General features: G+C 33.6%; 1 protein-coding gene across 1 annotated transcript in view; it reads right to left on the reverse strand.

The window, feature by feature from the left end:
* Positions 1-18,308, reverse strand: part of LOC134841733 (telomerase protein component 1-like) — a 126,368-nt gene that overhangs the window by 36,761 nt on the left and 71,299 nt on the right. Inside the window, exons 24-25 of the mRNA XM_063857769.1 lie at positions 10,327-10,647; positions 9,855-9,970 (exon numbers count right to left, since the gene is read on the reverse strand). Coding sequence (XP_063713839.1) covers positions 9,855-9,970; positions 10,327-10,647 — 437 coding nt within the window. The remainder of the gene's footprint in view (positions 1-9,854; positions 9,971-10,326; positions 10,648-18,308) is intronic.

Raw genomic sequence — 18,308 nt, forward strand, 5'->3', positions numbered from 1 at the left:
AAGGAATGCACAAAAAAATCTATCCAAAAGTGAGTAATGACCGTCCAAAAAAACTTAACAGCTGTAAGTAACAGCAAAAGGAAGTTATTATCCACTAGCCTGCAGTAAGTTACAATAAAATCATCACAGAGGCGAAACTGATTTTTACTCCACTAGCAATAAAAATAACTAAGATAAGAACAGCATGACGCTCAAGAAGTAGCAACTACAATTTCGAAGGATGTAAATGGAATTATTAAAACATAAAAAACTGGTGGTATGGGGCCACGAGTACTACAACACAAGAACAAAAAAGTTTGAAATGGAATTGCCCGTAGTATCTAACCGACCTTGCATTCTACCGGAACCCATCTCACAACAACAAGAGCTTCTATTTGAAACTAAACTCAAATATTCCGTTACTTTCGTATCGAAAGTCGGAACAATAAATTATAAGTTACCGAGGAAAAGCCCTAGAGAAAAACCGTTGAAGCATTTGGCTGTTCAATTATGATAATACCGGATATCTCAATGAAGTTATTGGAGATCTGTAAACTTTTGAGACTGTAAAATCTGTACGTCTGATCAGGCTCCTGGGTTTCCAAAAAATGTTTGTCAAGTCTCTAATGTTAGTGCATCATCGTAGATATCCTCCAAAAATAATAAGCCATTCGCAGCGTGTTTGAAACAGACAGCCTGCTTGAAATTGAATTTGTTTGGTTCTTAACGCCAATTCAGACCACCAAAATGAATGATTCGAAATTTTGCCGAGTGATTAAGCTAATGGCATAAATATCCAACGATTATTCGCGCCTCATGCAACTTGCTTCTCCCATGGAAACTCAATTTCTGATTTGAGGATATTTCTCAAGCTTAGTTCAGAAGAACGGGCAAATATTTGGAGCTCATGATTACCGAGATGGAGGTTCACTTAGTTTTTCTCTTGATTCGTAAGATACCAATTGTTAGTTAAGTTAGAAATGAGTTCAAACTTAAATGACCCGAGCTTAAGTACACCCAAAAATACCTGCAAATTGAGATGAACACAAATTGAATCAAACAGTAGATCAAGCTTGTCATCCATCAACCTTTACAAGCAGGGGCAAATTAACGCTTCCATGTGGCGCTATTATTCATTTTAGGAAAAATACTGGATGAACACCCATTTACTTTGACACGCTGCACTCGATTAACTACGTAAGAATGAAAATTTTCAAGACGACCCTTAATAAACTTGTACTCCAATCGATAAAATGGGCTCTTTAACATAATTGTCACAATCACAGTCAAGAACTTCAAGCAACATCCCAAACTGTGTGACAAATGAACTACCTTTTTTGATTACATAATGCTTATCATAAAACTCAGCTTCGATCAAGGAATAGAAAAAATGAAAAAAAAATAAATCAGATGAAAAACAACTGAGGTAAAATTGAAATCGGCCAATAGTTTTTAGCTGACGGTTTATTCTCTTTTTTGTTGAGTGCTGATTTAAATTATCCGGACAAATTGATTTAATTTTAAATTAAAATGATGACAACAAATTTTTTGCTTTAAATTTCAGCAGAATTAAAATTTCGCAATTTGTTTGGCATAAATAGGGCCCGAAATTGCACAAAAAAAATCATTTTTGGTTTTGCTTAGTATGGCGGAATCCCTCATGCGCGAAGGATCGAATGCGCGAAAATACAAATCAGATTCCAGTAATCTAAAATTTGCAAAGAAAGCAAACATTTCCAGGGACTAGAATATTGATATTGGCCGAATATAAAAACGGCAGAATATGCAAAATTTTCGAATTGTCACTGACCGCCGCCGCATTGGAACAAATTTCATATTTCAAGGGTTTCGTTATAAAAGAAGCGAACTATTGCTTCATTTAATTGAATGGCAATTGCTTCTTTTCAAAATTTGACTTTCGGCTAATTTTATTTTCGGTCATTCGCTCACAAGTTTTTTCGCGCGTTTGGTCCTTCGCGCATGACAATAGCCCCCATTTAGTATATCAAAACTACTCCAAACCTATTTCGTCATTAATTTACAAAAGTATGTCACTGCAAGCCTTTTATACAACCCAGCAAAACTTGACAGAGGTATAACTTTCTCAGTTTTGTATAAATATTTACTTTCGTTTGAAAGCCAACCTATGTCGTTTTTACTATAAAAACATCATTTTATTTTTAAAATAAAAACATGCTGTAAACCTTTTGCACCCACAATAGGAGATTACACCCTCTCAAATATTGTTGGGCTTGCAGTGTTATAGTTCTGTCAGTAAATGAACAAATAGGTTTGGAGTAATTTTTGATTGACTTAACAGAGCCAAAAATGATCTTTTTTGGGGTAAATTTTTCGGCCCGAACTTTGCCAAACAAATTGCTCCACATCAAAGTTTTGGCAATTTTAAGCCAGATTGGTCTTCGTCATTTTTTGTCTAAAATCAACCTCAATTAAGAAAACGGTATTTAAATTTCAAGCTTTATTCATTTTGTCCGGATACTTTAAATCAGCACTGTATATTGGAGATATGAAGTTTTTCCGAAAGACGGCCACACGAGCAAAAAAAATTGAGGTAATTGAAAAGACAAGATAAACAAATGGTCCGAGTAGGAAGCATTGTAAGAGACAAGCACATTAAAAACCAATACAAGCACGCACTTTGCTCGCAGGATATCTGAATAAAAAACTTTTTTAACGCTCGCAATGCCAAAAAAACGAGACATTCTATGGTTCTGAAATCCTGAATGAGAAAAGCTATTGAATATCTCAACTTTGTCTATGCTGTGTCAAGCTTCTTCGTTTTTTGAAAATTAGTCTGATGAAAATTTTGATTTTTGATTCTTCAGCAAAAAAAGCCAGAAAATTGAAAAGATTTGAGAATTTTGCTGACGTTTCCAGCTCAATCAACTTCGGTAAATTCAACACTACTCTTGAATTTAAAAATAGCATGACGTTTACGGAAATTTCCGATAGACTTCAAGCACGGTAAAGGAGGAAACTCGAATTAGGGAAATAGTAAACTTCGGCGACAATGGATGATTAATACGTGTATAAAGCAAAATTCAGACTCCATTCGGTTAGTGAGACTCTGATCATTATCTCCCTTTTTCGGTGAGGGCTCTTGTCTCAAAATCAATGTACGATGGCGCCAAAATCACTCTAAGAAAAATTTTAAGGTCGGTTGGCCAAAAGTTGATGGTCAGGGAATTGAAGTCACCCTAACACTAACTAACCCACCTAAATCGGCTATATAGGTTTGGTTTTTCTGAGTGTCCGATTCATTAATTTATTTCTTACAAGCTCTAGCTTTTTCGGAAAAATTGAAACGCTAAAGCACCACGTTTTAACCAAACCATGAATTATAAAAAAACTCGATTAAAAATTTTGTTACGTAAGTAAAATATTTGACCTTCGAAGAAGTAGGTTTTTTGCTGAAGACATCTTCAGATTACAGCCGATACTGCGCTTTTCAGCCCTTCATTTTACAGTTCTGATTTAAATTAAACTGACTAACGAACAACATTTGAAATTTTTAAATAATTATTCTCAAAACAGGTTAGTTTTAGAAAAAAAAGCAATGAAAACCGAAGTTGTTCAAAATTAAACCAGACTTAATAAAATATTTATTGTTCCAACTTTCGATACGAAAGTAACGGAATATTTGTGCTCGGGTGGGTTTTTTTTCTTCAGACAAATTTCGACTTTTTAACTAGGCATTTTTGACGGAATTTTTAAAATATCATTCGAAAGCTATTGTTATTCTGAGCTTAAATTTGAAAAGATATTTCACCTGTGACCAATTTTCGTAAAGTTATGGGGGTTTAAAGATTGCCATTTTGGCCAATTTGGGACAATTACCGCGCGATATATTTCGCGCTATCAACCCGTAAGCGGAGAGTTAATCCGTCTTAGAAGTCGTTCCAAATTAGTTGAAAGAAGCTTATTTGCCATAATTGATTTGTTACAAGGAGCGAAATCTATCCTGTTGTACTTCATATGGCAAGTGGGGGGATGATTTTCATAAAAAATTTCAAATTAAAAAAAAAACTTCATTTCATTCTATTATATTTAATTTTTTTTTGTTATTACTGCTCAATAAACCTCAAAAGTTTTTTATAAAATCAGATTCAAAAAGTCACAAAGTAAAACTGGGTCGTTTTGTTTAATCAAAAAGATACGCAAAATTACTAGGTCATCCTTTTAATGATTTGATAGAAAATGAGTACAATGAATCAGCCAAATGAATCAGAAGAATATAAGCACAATGCGTAAAAATTGGCCATTTTTTTGAAATTTTTTTCAAAATTAAGGCTAGCCATTTTGTAGGAAAAATACCCTGTTTATCAGGTTTTGAATTCCAATTTCTTAAAACAATTTGCATCATACTATGGTTGATAAAATTCCAAGTAACTTAGGTTTGCATCCTCTAAATTTACTGAAACTTGAACATATGAAGCTTTCTTTTGTAAAAGTCACATAGTTTTTAAGATATAAACTGTATTTTAAAAGGAGATGTTGCGTTTTTTCTTGAGTTGTTATATTTAACAAATAAGAGATAACAAAATCGAGAAAAAAGCTAAATATCTCAAGTTGTATAACAAGAAAAAACGAAACATCACAAGTTAAAATACACAATTTGTATCTTCCAAAATACGTGGCTTTAACAAAATAGAGTTTCATAAAAGAGAGTTTTATATAATCTCAAACCTGGACTCTCCTTCTAGAGTCACTAAATAGATCAAAAGTTCTTTGGTGGTCAAATACTCTTTAAGCAAATATTTATTAACTTCCCAGACGGGGAAGGGGACAAGATCCAAACCAATGATAAACATTGAGCATGGCCGCAAGTTACTGGAACAAGAGTTACTTAAATCAAAGAACAGAAATCAATCAAACTTTGTTTTCCTATATTTATTTAGAGAAACTTTTATACAAGAGCTCAATTTCGGAAAACTGTATGATTGACGCAGCAAAGGATAAATAAGAAGCATGACCACAAGTCACTGGAAAAAGTTAATCAAATTAAAGACACAGAAAACAGTTAAATTATGGGTGATATATTACAATAGGTGGTAATTTTAAATTAAATAGATGGATCATTTTTTGCTATACTTCGCACAGTATATACAATTTATTTTAAAAGCCAATTTTTTTAAGCAAGAGTGTAAAATTTGAGTTTTTCAATAGCACTTTATCTGGCAGAGTAATGTATTTGCAAAAACAATCTTAGCAGCATGTACAATTGATTGAAAATGAAATGACTATATTATGCAATACAGTTCTATAATTTAATTCATGCACTGCAGTTAAAATTACCACCTATTGTAACATATCACCTTTTAATAACCTAAAATATTAATCATAATTTTGTATCGATTACTTTTTTTTTATCAATTAGACTAATTTATGTTGCCTTCGAAGAAGTTAATTTATGAAAAACAGTCATTTTATCCCCCTCCCCTAAATCGATTGGGGGGTGTTTATTCTTTTTTTGAATAGTAATTTCTCTATGTCTGAAGCTCAATTTCAAAAAATTATATAAATGACACAGATCGGCGCACTTTGCAATAAAAGCTTTTGCATTAAAACAACGGCGAAGCTGAACTTCCGTCACTTGCGATGCAAACATGACTACGATTAAAAAGCAAATAAAAAATTTACAACATAGCCAATCGAAGATTGGAAAAGAGTATTGAACGCAAGTAAACATAAAAAAAACGTTCTTGAAAAAATCTCAACTTTCGAACTTCAAAGAAAAAAATAGATGCCCTTTCAGCTCTTTGAATTTCTAGAACAATTTATGATCGGCGCTTTTCTAATAACATAAACCCAACGTGAGAAAATTGGATCAACAGGTAAGTTTTTTATCCCGTTTGAAATCTAAAAATGAAATTCAACTTTCGAAACTAGAAATCATTCACGTTTTTTCTGAGCCATTTATACGTTCGTATTTCCACGGGTGCTATTTACGTCACTTTCATCATATGCATTTCAATTGAACTTAAAAGTGCATATATACCTAAGTGCATCAATACTTTGAGACTTTTTTCCCGAAAAAAACTAAAACAAAAAATCAGCAAGACCTATTTAAGACTCTTCACTACGTTCATTACTCTTGAAAAATCAAAAAAAAATCGCAGAGAAGAGGCCAATCTTTAAAAATAAACATTTCCCGCTGAAACTATGCTGACAAAAATCAGCAGATATAAGATAGATTAAATTGCCGGAAAGTTTTAGTTTGCAAACAAAACAGGTCCAGACTGGAAATGAACTCAGGGTTTCCTCGTTTCAATCATGGGTGTTACCACTGCGCCAAAAGTGCAGAATACTCCTTGAATTTGAATTAATAATAAAGTAAGTCAGCATTTGTAAAATTTTCATGCGCGAATCCTGTTAACAAGGGTAATAAGCACAAAAGAAACAAACTGGTCGCTGCACAAGAACATAAGGTTCCGATCAGAACAATTCATGAACAAAAACTTAAAAAGAAGCGTTTTCTCTAATTTTCCACAAGTAGAAGGAATGCACAAAAAATTCTATCCAAAAGTGAGTAATGACCGTCCAAAAAATCTTAACAGCTGTAAGTAACAGCAAAAGGAAGTTATTATCCACTAGCCTGCAGTAAGTTACAATAAAATCATCACAGAGGCGAAACTGATTTTCACTCCACTAGCAATAAAAATAACTAAGATAAGAACAGCATGACGCTCAAGAAGTAGCAACTACAATTTCGAAGAATGTAAATGGAATTATTAAAACATAAAAAAACTGGTGGTATGGGGCCACGAGTACTACAACACAAGAACAAAAAAGTTTGAAATGGAATTGCCCGTAGTATCTAACCGACCTTGCATTCTACCGGAACCCATCTCACAACAACAAGAGCTTCTATTTGAAACTAAACTCAATCCGCAATGTATAATCTTAGGAAGTTCATGTAACAACGAATAAGGTATCGAAAAGGTCTATTTCTTTCAAACCCTTCGTGCTTTGTCTAACAGAATCTAGAAACTGAGTTCAATCTCTCTTCAAGCCATTCGTTAATGTAAGATCAGCTTTGTTTGAAATTCGAACGCTTTAACCTCACTTCATTTACCTCCTATTTTTACACGCCCCTTTTTTATCATCCGATAACATAATAACCACCTTCAAGTTAACCCCTTTTAATTTTGAAAATTCGCTGCGAATTAAAATTCTTCTCAAACCAAATAGTTATCAAATTGAGTATACTGATTGACGCCAGATGAGTATATAACTCACTTGATGCACTTAGTCACACAAAGATGATTGCGTTTCAGTTAGCAATAGAAATAGTCGCTCACTCAAGCTTTTGAAGCAGATAACGTCTATGGTGCTCAATGAAGGCATCATGAGACGTTTGTGGATTTCAACTGAAAAAATACTGCCTTACTTGATAAAAAACAAACACTTACATCATTGTTAAATAATTCTATCATTATAATAATTGAAGTGTTGGTGTCCAAGAAAAACAAATACTTAAGGTATCAGCCCACAAGGACTATCTAAAACACTCGAACAAAATAACTGCCATTTGAAATTGCTTATAGTATAAAACACAAATGCCGTGAAACAACAATTACGAAAGACGATATTCTTGAAACCAGGGGTGAACATTATCACGACATTTTCACGAAAAGAAACCGATGAGACTAATTTCAAAAATATCAAGTATTTGAGTTATAGTGTTATCTCTACAATCGATTCGCGGAACATTTTGCCATTTTGCCACGCATTTAGCCCTACCAGCAACACAAACAATAGTTCAAACTTCTAAAAACACATGAGCAAGCCACGAGAACAGGATGTACCAGTCTCTCAAGCAACCAGCAGTTTCAAAACATCTAAACTATTAGATATTTATAATAAGGTCGACAGTGGAAAAAACCTAATGAAGGTCGCCGAAAGAAATAAGTTCGCTCAGCGACCCTAAAAAGTTAAGCATACTAGAAAAATTTAACTTTGGTTGGCTGACGGCATTTTCTTAAAACATTTTATGAACTTTACTGCGTGCAAGTAAGTCTGTCAAAAAGAGCACCTGCTTGAAAATTTGCGTTCTTGCAAAAAAGTGAAAAGCCCTGAAAATACTACACCCTGGCAGTAATAGAGAAACAAACCAGTCCAAGCTGGCTGGGCGTTTTTTTGTCTTCTTTCTCAAATGCTTCGCAAACACAAGCGAGAAAACGAACTTATCAAATGAGCTGAGCAAAATTAGAAGTAGTTCACCAAAATGTAAAATTCTTGCCAAGTGTCGGATTCAAACATGCAACCTCGAGATTGGGAGTCTCACGTTATTGAATTTGTGCCACGGGCCATTGAGATTTGCTAACACTAGTCACCAATGATGCAGCTATAGATGCTATAAAATTGCTGCTAAGCACGAAGTTGAATCTCGGACAAGTAACATAGGAATGTTAAGACCTTCCCTCTGAGCAACGGACACTTAGGTTACGGCAAAAACTAGCCATGAAAGGGGCCATGAAAATTCCAATGCTACAGATCGTGGCTATAACAAAATGCCACCGACCGAATGAGCGCTTTTATTTGCCAATTAGGTTGAAAAAGTAATTTAGTCATACTAATACACTACGCTGGCTAGTGTAAAATAGGAGTATAAATAAAACCAGGGGCGGATTAGGGGGGGGGGGGGGCGGACGCCCCCCCCCCCCTCAGGGATTCCACCCCCTGCCGACCCAAAGGGTCCCCCCTTTGATACTTTTTCAGAAATCCACTTTTGGCCGATCGACCCTAAAATTTTTCTAAAGGCGCCTTCGGCGCCAATATATACTAATTTTTGAAGGGGAGCGCGCGCCAAAAAAAAACGCGATTTTTTTGTCAAAATTTTTCAAAAAGTGCCCAAAAACGGCTTCTTCGACTGTTTTTTCAAAAATTTGCCTGCGGCGCAGAAAATTTTGCCAAAATAGGCGCAAAACAGTGCTTTGGAGAGAGCTCGAAAAATTAATTTGGTCAACCTAAAAAAAAAAAAAAGGTCGTCAAAAGTTTGGAAAATTTTTTGAAAATCCGACCCCCCCCCTCGAGAAAATCCTAGATCCGCCCCTGAATAAAACCCTCTGATTTACCCGCAAATCAAAAGCCGAACCGCGAAAAACAAAAATTGAGCGAGAAAAGATTTTCTTTAAAAAAAAACAAAAAAAGATAAATCACTAAGACCTATATAAGGGTACTCACTACGTTTATTACTGTTAAAAGGCTCGTCCAAATCGAGAGGTTCTATTTTCCCTTCACTATGGAATCAAAGAGACGCTGCATCATCCGGCTGGGCCAGAAAAACAAATGCAGTTGAACATTATAACATATAATCATATTTCAGTGGCACGCATCCCAGAAAGATGAAAGTAATTTCAACTTGCAAAAACACGCCTCTGTTCAGAAATTCAATTTTTATAAAGCCTCAAGTGGGCCACGCGTTAAAAAAAGAAACAATACCTGATTCAACTGAGAAACTATACATAGCTCATTATTTCTTCCCAGTTCGTAAGCTGGATAACCTTACTTTCAAGATGGAGTATTTCCAAGCAGTGTAGCTCATGTAGGTAAAGACAAGTAATATTACATGATTTTAAATCATTCTTTTTTAAAGAATGCGTTTAGAAAAGTTTGCGTATGATAGTGTTTTTAGCCGGCTGTATCCTTATTTCAAATAAAATGCTTTAAAACATGACCTTTTTGAAACATTTTCGATAAATAGTCTTCATTACTTTCAGTACTATTTTGTTCTTTTTTTTACATACTAGTTGCAAAAATTATGTCTTTACACACCAGTGATCATTAATTCAAGCTCCTTTTCCGGCTTTACTACTAGACCACCATCGATCAGCAGCTATAAAAAATATTACCAAGTGGTGCAAGATGAGAGAGTAACAAGACCCTTCCGGCATCGTCCAGATATCCCCCCGTTCCTCCTCGTTTTCCTCGACTGATTTTCCATTTGATGCGCGGAAGAGATGGAAAGCTAGACAAGGAGAGCTTAATTAATATTCATTTTTATTCAAATTAGAAATTTAAACCTTAGCGTGAAACTATAAGTTATTCTACTGTAAAAGAATAGCCCGCCGTTAATCCCATCGCGCCACCCCGGCTTCTTCGTGTCATTAAAAAATTGGAAAAACTAAACAGGTCGAATGACAACTAAGAAGCATCGGATTTGAAATAATCTAAGAAGATGACAAATAATGGAACGTTTTTATTATGAAAAATCTATAAAAACTTCTAGTTCAAACTTGCAGCTCCATAAAATAATCAATTTCAATGTAAAACCAAAACAATCAATGTAAAAAGTAAAGATTTATAGATTGTATAAATTTTAACCTGCTAAGATTTTGTTGAACATAACACGCTTTGGCAACTTGTCCATTTTTGAGAGATATTTCTTTTCGATAACATCGCTCAACATCGTGGTATCAATTTGCATCCAATCAACTCTGCTTTCATCCGATTCCGTTTGCTCAGAACCGAACGTTCCGAGCAGTAATTTCAGGTAGGTTGCTAGTTTTGAGAACCACAAGTATGATATAGATGAGACACGTTTCGCGAAGAGCTCATGCAAGTCCGCCACTGATTTTGAGCTCAGGTCGAAATCCGCCATTCTGTACACACTAAGAATGTGCCACAGATCCTTGGTATGCGCACCTACGATAATTAAACAAAAAACACGATTCAATCATTTCATTCACTTTTAAACCCAAGGAAAAAGCAAAGCGGTTTTATTCATCTCACGAAATGAAGGTTCCGGAAAATCTAGAACAGCAGCTAAAGCTGCTTCTAGCAAATCATTTTGCAATTTTACTATAACAATTATCAGCATTTCTCTTGATATCGATAAAAGCGACAAGAAATTATGACGTACGGGAGCAAATAATGCGTGGGAAGGCATTTTATTGACTCACAACAGACTGACAAAAAACATGTACATTGGCCGGTATGTGTGTCAATCTCCGACAGAAATATGATAGCCATTTAATGATCATAGCCAGAATACAATCGCAAAAGTGTCAATGAACTAAAAAAAGGAAAAACCTTTGACTTTTTTGAAGAAATTTCAACTTTCGAGTTTCAAAGAAATATATATATCACCATAAAAAACCTCGTTGGACTTTCCGAAATTCTTGTCATATACACTTTTTTGATAAAAAAATAACCTAATTGAGATATTTGGGTCGATAGGTAACTTTTTTATTTTAGGCAAATTTTTAGCGTTTTTAGGCAAATTGAACTTAGGTCATTCAACCGCTTAATTTGCTTTCCTCGTTAATCAAAAGTTCGACCGCGAAAAATTAAACTCGAGCATGAACAAATTTTTCTAGAAAAAAAAATCAAGAAACCACAAGACCTAAATAAAAGAAAACAAATATTTGAAAAAATAAAAATGTAAGATAACAAAAATTTCTAGTTTCTTTCGGATGAAATTCAACTGGCAAAAAAAGTCAGCAGGAAGTTGCCGTACTGTCATGTCAATAAACTGACAAGATTTAAGACTTATTCCTGAAAAAAAAACAGAAAATTACCAAGACCTATATAAAGAGTATTCACTTCTTTCATGACTCTTGAACATCTATACAACACAAATGTGTCAATCACGCAAAAAGTAGAACAGAGCGATGCCACAAAGAACAACAGGAAAAATGAATTTACAAGGCGAGTAGTGTGGTAATACAACTCAGGCTCCGCTCATGTTCTCATCCCCAGGAAAAACCCAGATATGGGATTCAAAACAGCTATTTAAAAACATGCCAGCCTTATTCAATTAAATAGATCGCTGATCCTGTTTGATAGCATTAAAAACACAAGAGTATTGCATTTTAAACACAGAGGTAAAATTGAACTTCGCATACACAAGCAAAAATATGACCGATAACGCTACTGGGAAAAACTGAATAAGTAAAACTTTGAGTCTACAAAATTCCTTAAATTACGCACCCCAATTATGAGTCTACATAATTGCTAAGTGATGCAAGCTTGTTATGACGCATTAGCAGTACCACTCAATTTGAAAAAAAAATTACCAACTAACAGGCCTCAATTTATAGAGCGGACGCATTTTAACTAGTATACGAAAAAGTTCATAACAACATCCGACCCTGCCCAGGTTCGAACCCTCTTATTTTGATGCGTGTCTCCTTACCTACCTCTACGCTACTGATTCACGATACCTAGAAGCTAAAGTGTTATTTGTAATATAATAAAGTGTTAAAATCCTTAGCATTGGCTGTACTTAATAGCAGGTTATTGAATTTATACATTCTGCAATAAAAGAACACTTTCAAAACGAACACTAATATTTGCGCCTTAGATTAGAAAAAGGAGTTCATACTATCACACAATCTTTGCTTGTGTAATTTAGAGGAAGGTAAAAAGTAGGACTTTCACTGAAGAAAAAAACTAGACAAAAATTTGATCAAAATAACATAGCCAAAAATAAGGTGGAAAAAGTCTACAAAAACAAAGAAATTTAAAAAATGATTGAAAATTATTGAAACTTTTTCAACTTTCAAATTTTGAAAAATAATAGTAAATCAAGTTAACGCTCTTTGCCCAAATGAAGAATACTGGAAAAATGGGTATATTTTTTATTCAACTGAAAAATCTAAAAAAAAAAATAAAACGCATTTTCGAATCTACAAGTCGTTCAATTTTTTTTGCGCCAGTTTCGATTTCGTAATTGTAGAGCGCAACTTACTTAACTTACAGATTAATTTGAAAAAAAAAAATCAAACAACCACAAGACATAAATACGTGAAAAATGTGGTTTTAAAATGTCAAAAATATAACACACCAAAAGTTTTCTACGTTTCCATCAAATGAAATTCATTGGCAAAAAAGTCCGCGGGAAGTTGCCGTACTGTCAATAAACAATTAAATAGATCGAGATTTTTTCAGCTTTTTGATTTCGAAGAAAAAATGCATCACGTTAAAGCTCTTCGAATTTCAATAACAATTTCATGACTGACTCTTTTTCTACATAAAAGTAATCCACCTAGACAATACTGAGTCAAGAGAATTTTTGTATGCTGCTGACAACAAAAAACCTATTTTAAAAATAAAGCTCATTCACATTGGTTTGCTTGAGTCTCCACTTTTGTTATCAGAGAGCACTGTGTCGAAAATTCAAATGTGAGCCTCGAAAATTCAAATGTGACCGAGAACAATTTAACAAACTTTTTTTCATGCAAAAAACTGCATGACCTAAAACATAGCCAACTGAAAGTTGGAAAAGAATAATGAACGCAAGAAAACTGAATAAAAACTTACTTTTTTTTCAAAAACCTTCAACTTTTGGATTTCGAAGAAAACAAATAGATGGCTTTAAAGCTCTTTGAACTTGCAGAACAAATTTTAAAGAACAATTTTTTGTTAAAATTAACCCAATTTGAGAAAACTGAATCAATAGGAATCAATAAAAGTTAAACTTTTAACTTTTGCCTTCCTTTTAACAATGGAAATGCATTGAACTTAAAAAGAAATCAGAAGTCAAACCGCGAAAAATCAAAATTGAGCGAGAACAAATTTTCCTGAAAAAAAAATAAAAATAAATAAAGAAAATCTATGTAAGAGTACTCACTACCTTCATTACTCTTCATAAGGGATAAATCATTTCGTTCATTAACCCTCCTTTAAATTTAGCAAGAGATTTCTTCAAAAAAAGACGTAAATGCATGATAATTCAAGTTCATTTCATTCATCAACAAGTGTTACAAATCATCAACAATCACTAAAGTAAAATAGCATTTAGACGAAATAAACCAAGCCCTAGTAACAACAACATCGCCAAGAAAAGGCCCGTTGAAACGAAAAAAAGTGTGACCATAACAAAAAAATTGGATTTTTTAAAAGCCCCTGCGAAACACATGCACATCTATTTTTGTCAATCAAAATACACAACGTTATGCCGACCATACCGATCAAAAATAAGCAGAAACAGAAAAAGTAAACAGAAAAAAACTAGTGAATTTCTGAAACAATTTCAATTTTCGAAGAAAAAATTTACTCCCTTCAAAATCTTCGATTTTCTAGAACCATTTAGGATTGGCGCTTTTTGAAAAAAGTAACCAAACTTGAGAAAACTATCAATTATTAAAATTTTTATTTTGCTGGGAAATCTGAAAAACAAATTCCACTTTCGAAACTAGAAACCGATCACGTTTTTCGTGATCTTTACACTTTTGCGGTTCGATAGTGGATTTTTCCTTTCTTTGAATAGTAGAAATGAGCTGAACTTAAAAAGAAATTGAAAGTCAAACCGCGAAAGAAATTGAAAGTCAAAATTTTAGCACTTTTCCTGAAAAAACAAACGAACACAAAATTCATCGCGACCTATAAAAGAGTCTGAACTACGATCATCCAAAAGTTGTTAAATCAGAAGAAAAGTCAGAGAAAAGTTAAATCAGAAGAAAATTGAATTTAATAAAACTTTAATTCCAGATCAATAGTTTCAAGTTTTAATAAATAGTATTACAGAGGTGAAGCGGAAAACTTCGCATCACTTGTGATAGATCTTATTTAGAGCAGGACAAACAAGCTAGTCGACACAAAAGGTGCAAGTCAAAAAACGGTCAGAAACGATCGCAAACTAGGCCCATAAAAATAAGAGATTTGTTATGAAGAAAGCTCGACAAAGAAAACAAACCGAGAAACAAAACAGCCAGTAGTAAGTAAAAAAGCATTGAAAAAAATCTGAATCAGTAACTAAGCCGATTAAACTTGGGTAGACGCTCGTAGAGTCGAAAATATCTGTCATAAAATTTCAAGCTACAAAAAAATTTCTTAACTCGAAGTTTTCAAATTTCACATTACCCTCTTACGCACGCGATGGAAAAAATAACGATGTCATTCAAACAACAAAAAGCGGTTAAACACATATAAAAGTAGCCGGATCCTTTATTTACGCTAGAACTGTTTCAAAGGAAAAAAGGAAAGTAGATAAAATCTGAGCTAATTTACAACCAACATGAACGCAAACATTGACGAGATTTGAGACTCAAAATACTGACATGCGGAAAATATGTACGTGAAGTCACCCTCTCAGAATTGACTAATTCTTACAAAGTTGTAAAATGGCAAAAAAATAAAGTTCCCGATTAAAAGACACATGCTCTCGCAAGTATAATATGACAAACAATTTGACCTCAGATTCAGTGAAAACAAGGAGACCTTTCAACTAATGTTGCTAAGCAATTTGGCAATGACAGATGTAAAAAATATCAATCATTCAATACCCATCGTAACTTGTTAGGGTGCTTTTTAACGTTTCACGAAACTCTTGAGCGAAACTTGCAACCTTTGTTATCTGAAAACAAGAGCAATAAAAAGAACACCAAAAAATCAAAAACGAAGCAGTTAAAGAAACATAGCCAACAGAGAGATGGGAAAGAACGCAAGGAAACGAAAAAAATCCTGATTTGTTTTTTGTAAAAAAAAAATAAACTTTTACTTTCGAACTTCAGAGAAAAAAATAGGGCCTTGCAGCTCTTTAGGTTCCAAGAACATTTAATGATTGACACTTTTTGATTTAAAAAAAATAAGCCAAAGTGAGAAAACTGGATCAATAGGTTAATTTTTTCCACTGGGAAATCTGAAAAACAAATTCCACTTTCGAAACTAGAAACCGATCACGTTTTTCGTGATCTTTACACTTTTGCGGTTCGATAGTGGATTTTTCCTTTCTTTGAATAGTAGAAATGAGCTGAACTTAAAAAGAAATTGAAAGTCAAACCGCGAAAGAAATTGAAAGGCAAAATTTTAGCACTTTTCCTGAAAAAAACAAACGAACACAAAATTCATCGCGACCTATAAAAGAGTCTGAACTACGATCATCCAAAAGTTGTTAAATCAGAAGAAAAGTCAGAGAAAAGTTAAATCAGAAGAAAATTGAATTTAATAAAACTTTAATTCCAGATCAATAGTTTCAAGTTTTAATAAATAGTATTACAGAGGTGAAGCGGAAAACTTCGCATCACTTGTGATAGATCTCATTTAGAGCAGGACAAACAAGCTAGTCGACACAAAAGGTGCAAGTCAAAAAACGGTCAGAAACGATCGCAAACTAGGCCCATAAAAATAAGAGATTTGTTATGAAGAAAGCTCGACAAAGAAAACAAACCGAGAAACAAAACAGCCAGTAGTAAGTAAAAAAGCATTGAAAAAAATCTGAATCAGTAACTAAGCCGATTAAACTTGGGTAGACGCTCGTAGAGTCGAAAATATCTGTCATAAAATTTCAAGCTACAAAAAAATTTCTTAACTCGAAGTTTTCAAATTTCACATTACCCTCTTACGCACGCGATGGAAAAAATAACGATGTCATTCAAACAACAAAAAGCGGTTAAACACATATAAAAGTAGCCGGATCCTTTATTTACGCTAGAACTGTTTCAAAGGAAAAAAGGAAAGTAGATAAAATCTGAGCTAATTTACAACCAACATGAACACAAACATTGACGAGATTTGAGACTCAAAATACTGACAAGCGGAAAATATGTACGTGAAGTCACCCTCTCAGAATTGACTAATTCTTACAAAGTTGTAAAATGGCAAAAAAATAAAGTTCCCGATTAAAAGACACATGCTCTCGCAAGTATAATATGACAAACAATTTGACCTCAGATTCAGTGAAAACAAGGAGACCTTTCAACTAATGTTGCTAAGCAATTTGGCAATGACAGATGTAAAAAATGTCAATCATTCAATACCCATCGTAACTTGTTAGGGTGCTTTTTAACGTTTCATGAAACTCTTGAGCGAAACTTGCAACCTTTGTTATCTGAAAACAAGAGCAATAAAAAGAACACCAAAAAATCAAAAACGAAGCAGTTAAAGAAACATAGCCAACAGAGAGATGGGAAAGAACGCAAGGAAACGAAAAAAATCCTGATTTGTTTTTTGTAAAAAGAAAATAAACTTTTACTTTCGAACTTCAGAGAAAAAAATAGGGCCTTGCAGTTCTTTAGGTTTCAAGAACATTTAATGATTGACACTTTTTGATTTAAAAAAAATAAGCCAAAGTGAGAAAACTGGATCAATAGGTTAATTTTTTCCACTGGGAAATCTGAAAAACTAAATCTCTCTTTCGATAATAGAAGTCGTTCACATTTTTTGCGCCAGTTTCGCTTTCGCAATCAGAGAGAGAGAGAGAGAGAGAGAGCGCAATTTATCTAAATTATAGAAGATGAATTTGAATTCAACTCACAGAGTTCATATATACCTTAAGGCATTCATAAATACGTCAATCTGTGTGAATCAACTTCTTTCGTTGTTAGAGCATTTTAGACTTTTTTCCTGCAAAAGAAAACAAAAAATATCACGATCTTTAAAAGTCAAAATCATTCACTTGAACTTCTACTTCATAGAGCATAGCCAATCGAAGATTGGATCAGAGTAATGACCGCAAGTCAACATAAAAAACTCTTACTCTTAAAAATTGCGTTCATTACTCTTAAAAATGCGTAAATTTTAGCGCTGAACAGGTAAATGTAGATATTTAACAGATGCGTGTACCAAAAACAGATAGAGGTAATCATTTTAGGGCAGGTCGGTAAATAGTGAATGTCATGACATTTTAAAACAGCCAACAGATAGCTGGAACTAAAAAACGATAAATATGATCGAATTATTTAAAACTAATTTTCAACTTCTAAATTTTGGTTTAAAAATTACCAAGTAATAGCTCTTTGCATTTCAAGAATCTTGTATAATAGTATTTTTTTCTATGAAGATGACTATTGGAGAACTCTAGATCAATATTTAAATTTTCAAATCAACAAAAATTAAAACCCCTTTTGAAGCTAACAGTCATTTTGCTTTCCTCACAGTTAAAGTAATTTGCATTCCTCTTAGCAAATGAATTTAAATCGAAGTAAAGGAATCAAACGTCAAACCACTTAATTGAATTATTTAACAAATCGTGAACAACTTTTTCTTGTAAAAAAGTCAACACGACCTATATAAGCGTCTTCATTACATTCATTGACATTTAATTATGATGATACAGGATTCATATTTTAAAAGAGAGAGTTAGTTTGCTGTAAGTTTTCCCTTCTTTCAGAAGCATTTTAGACCCAAATAACTGCGTGGATTCTTTCTTATAAGCAGAAAAAGGCCGAGTCTATGCTTCTTCATAGCTATCTTATAAATCATCTACAAGCCAAAAGACTGATTAGCATTTGAACAACCTAGTTTTGACACTCTTTATTGAATTGCATCACAACAGAACAGTATTCTTTATCGTGAATGCCCCGTGACTGTTAAATTGAAAAAGAAGGCAACTTAAATGAAGTTGATTGAATTTTTTGATTGAC

The sequence above is a fragment of the Symsagittifera roscoffensis genome, chromosome 3, assembly GCF_963678635.1.
Source record: "Symsagittifera roscoffensis chromosome 3, txSymRosc1.1, whole genome shotgun sequence".
NCBI classification, from domain to species: domain Eukaryota; kingdom Metazoa; phylum Xenacoelomorpha; order Acoela; family Convolutidae; genus Symsagittifera; species Symsagittifera roscoffensis.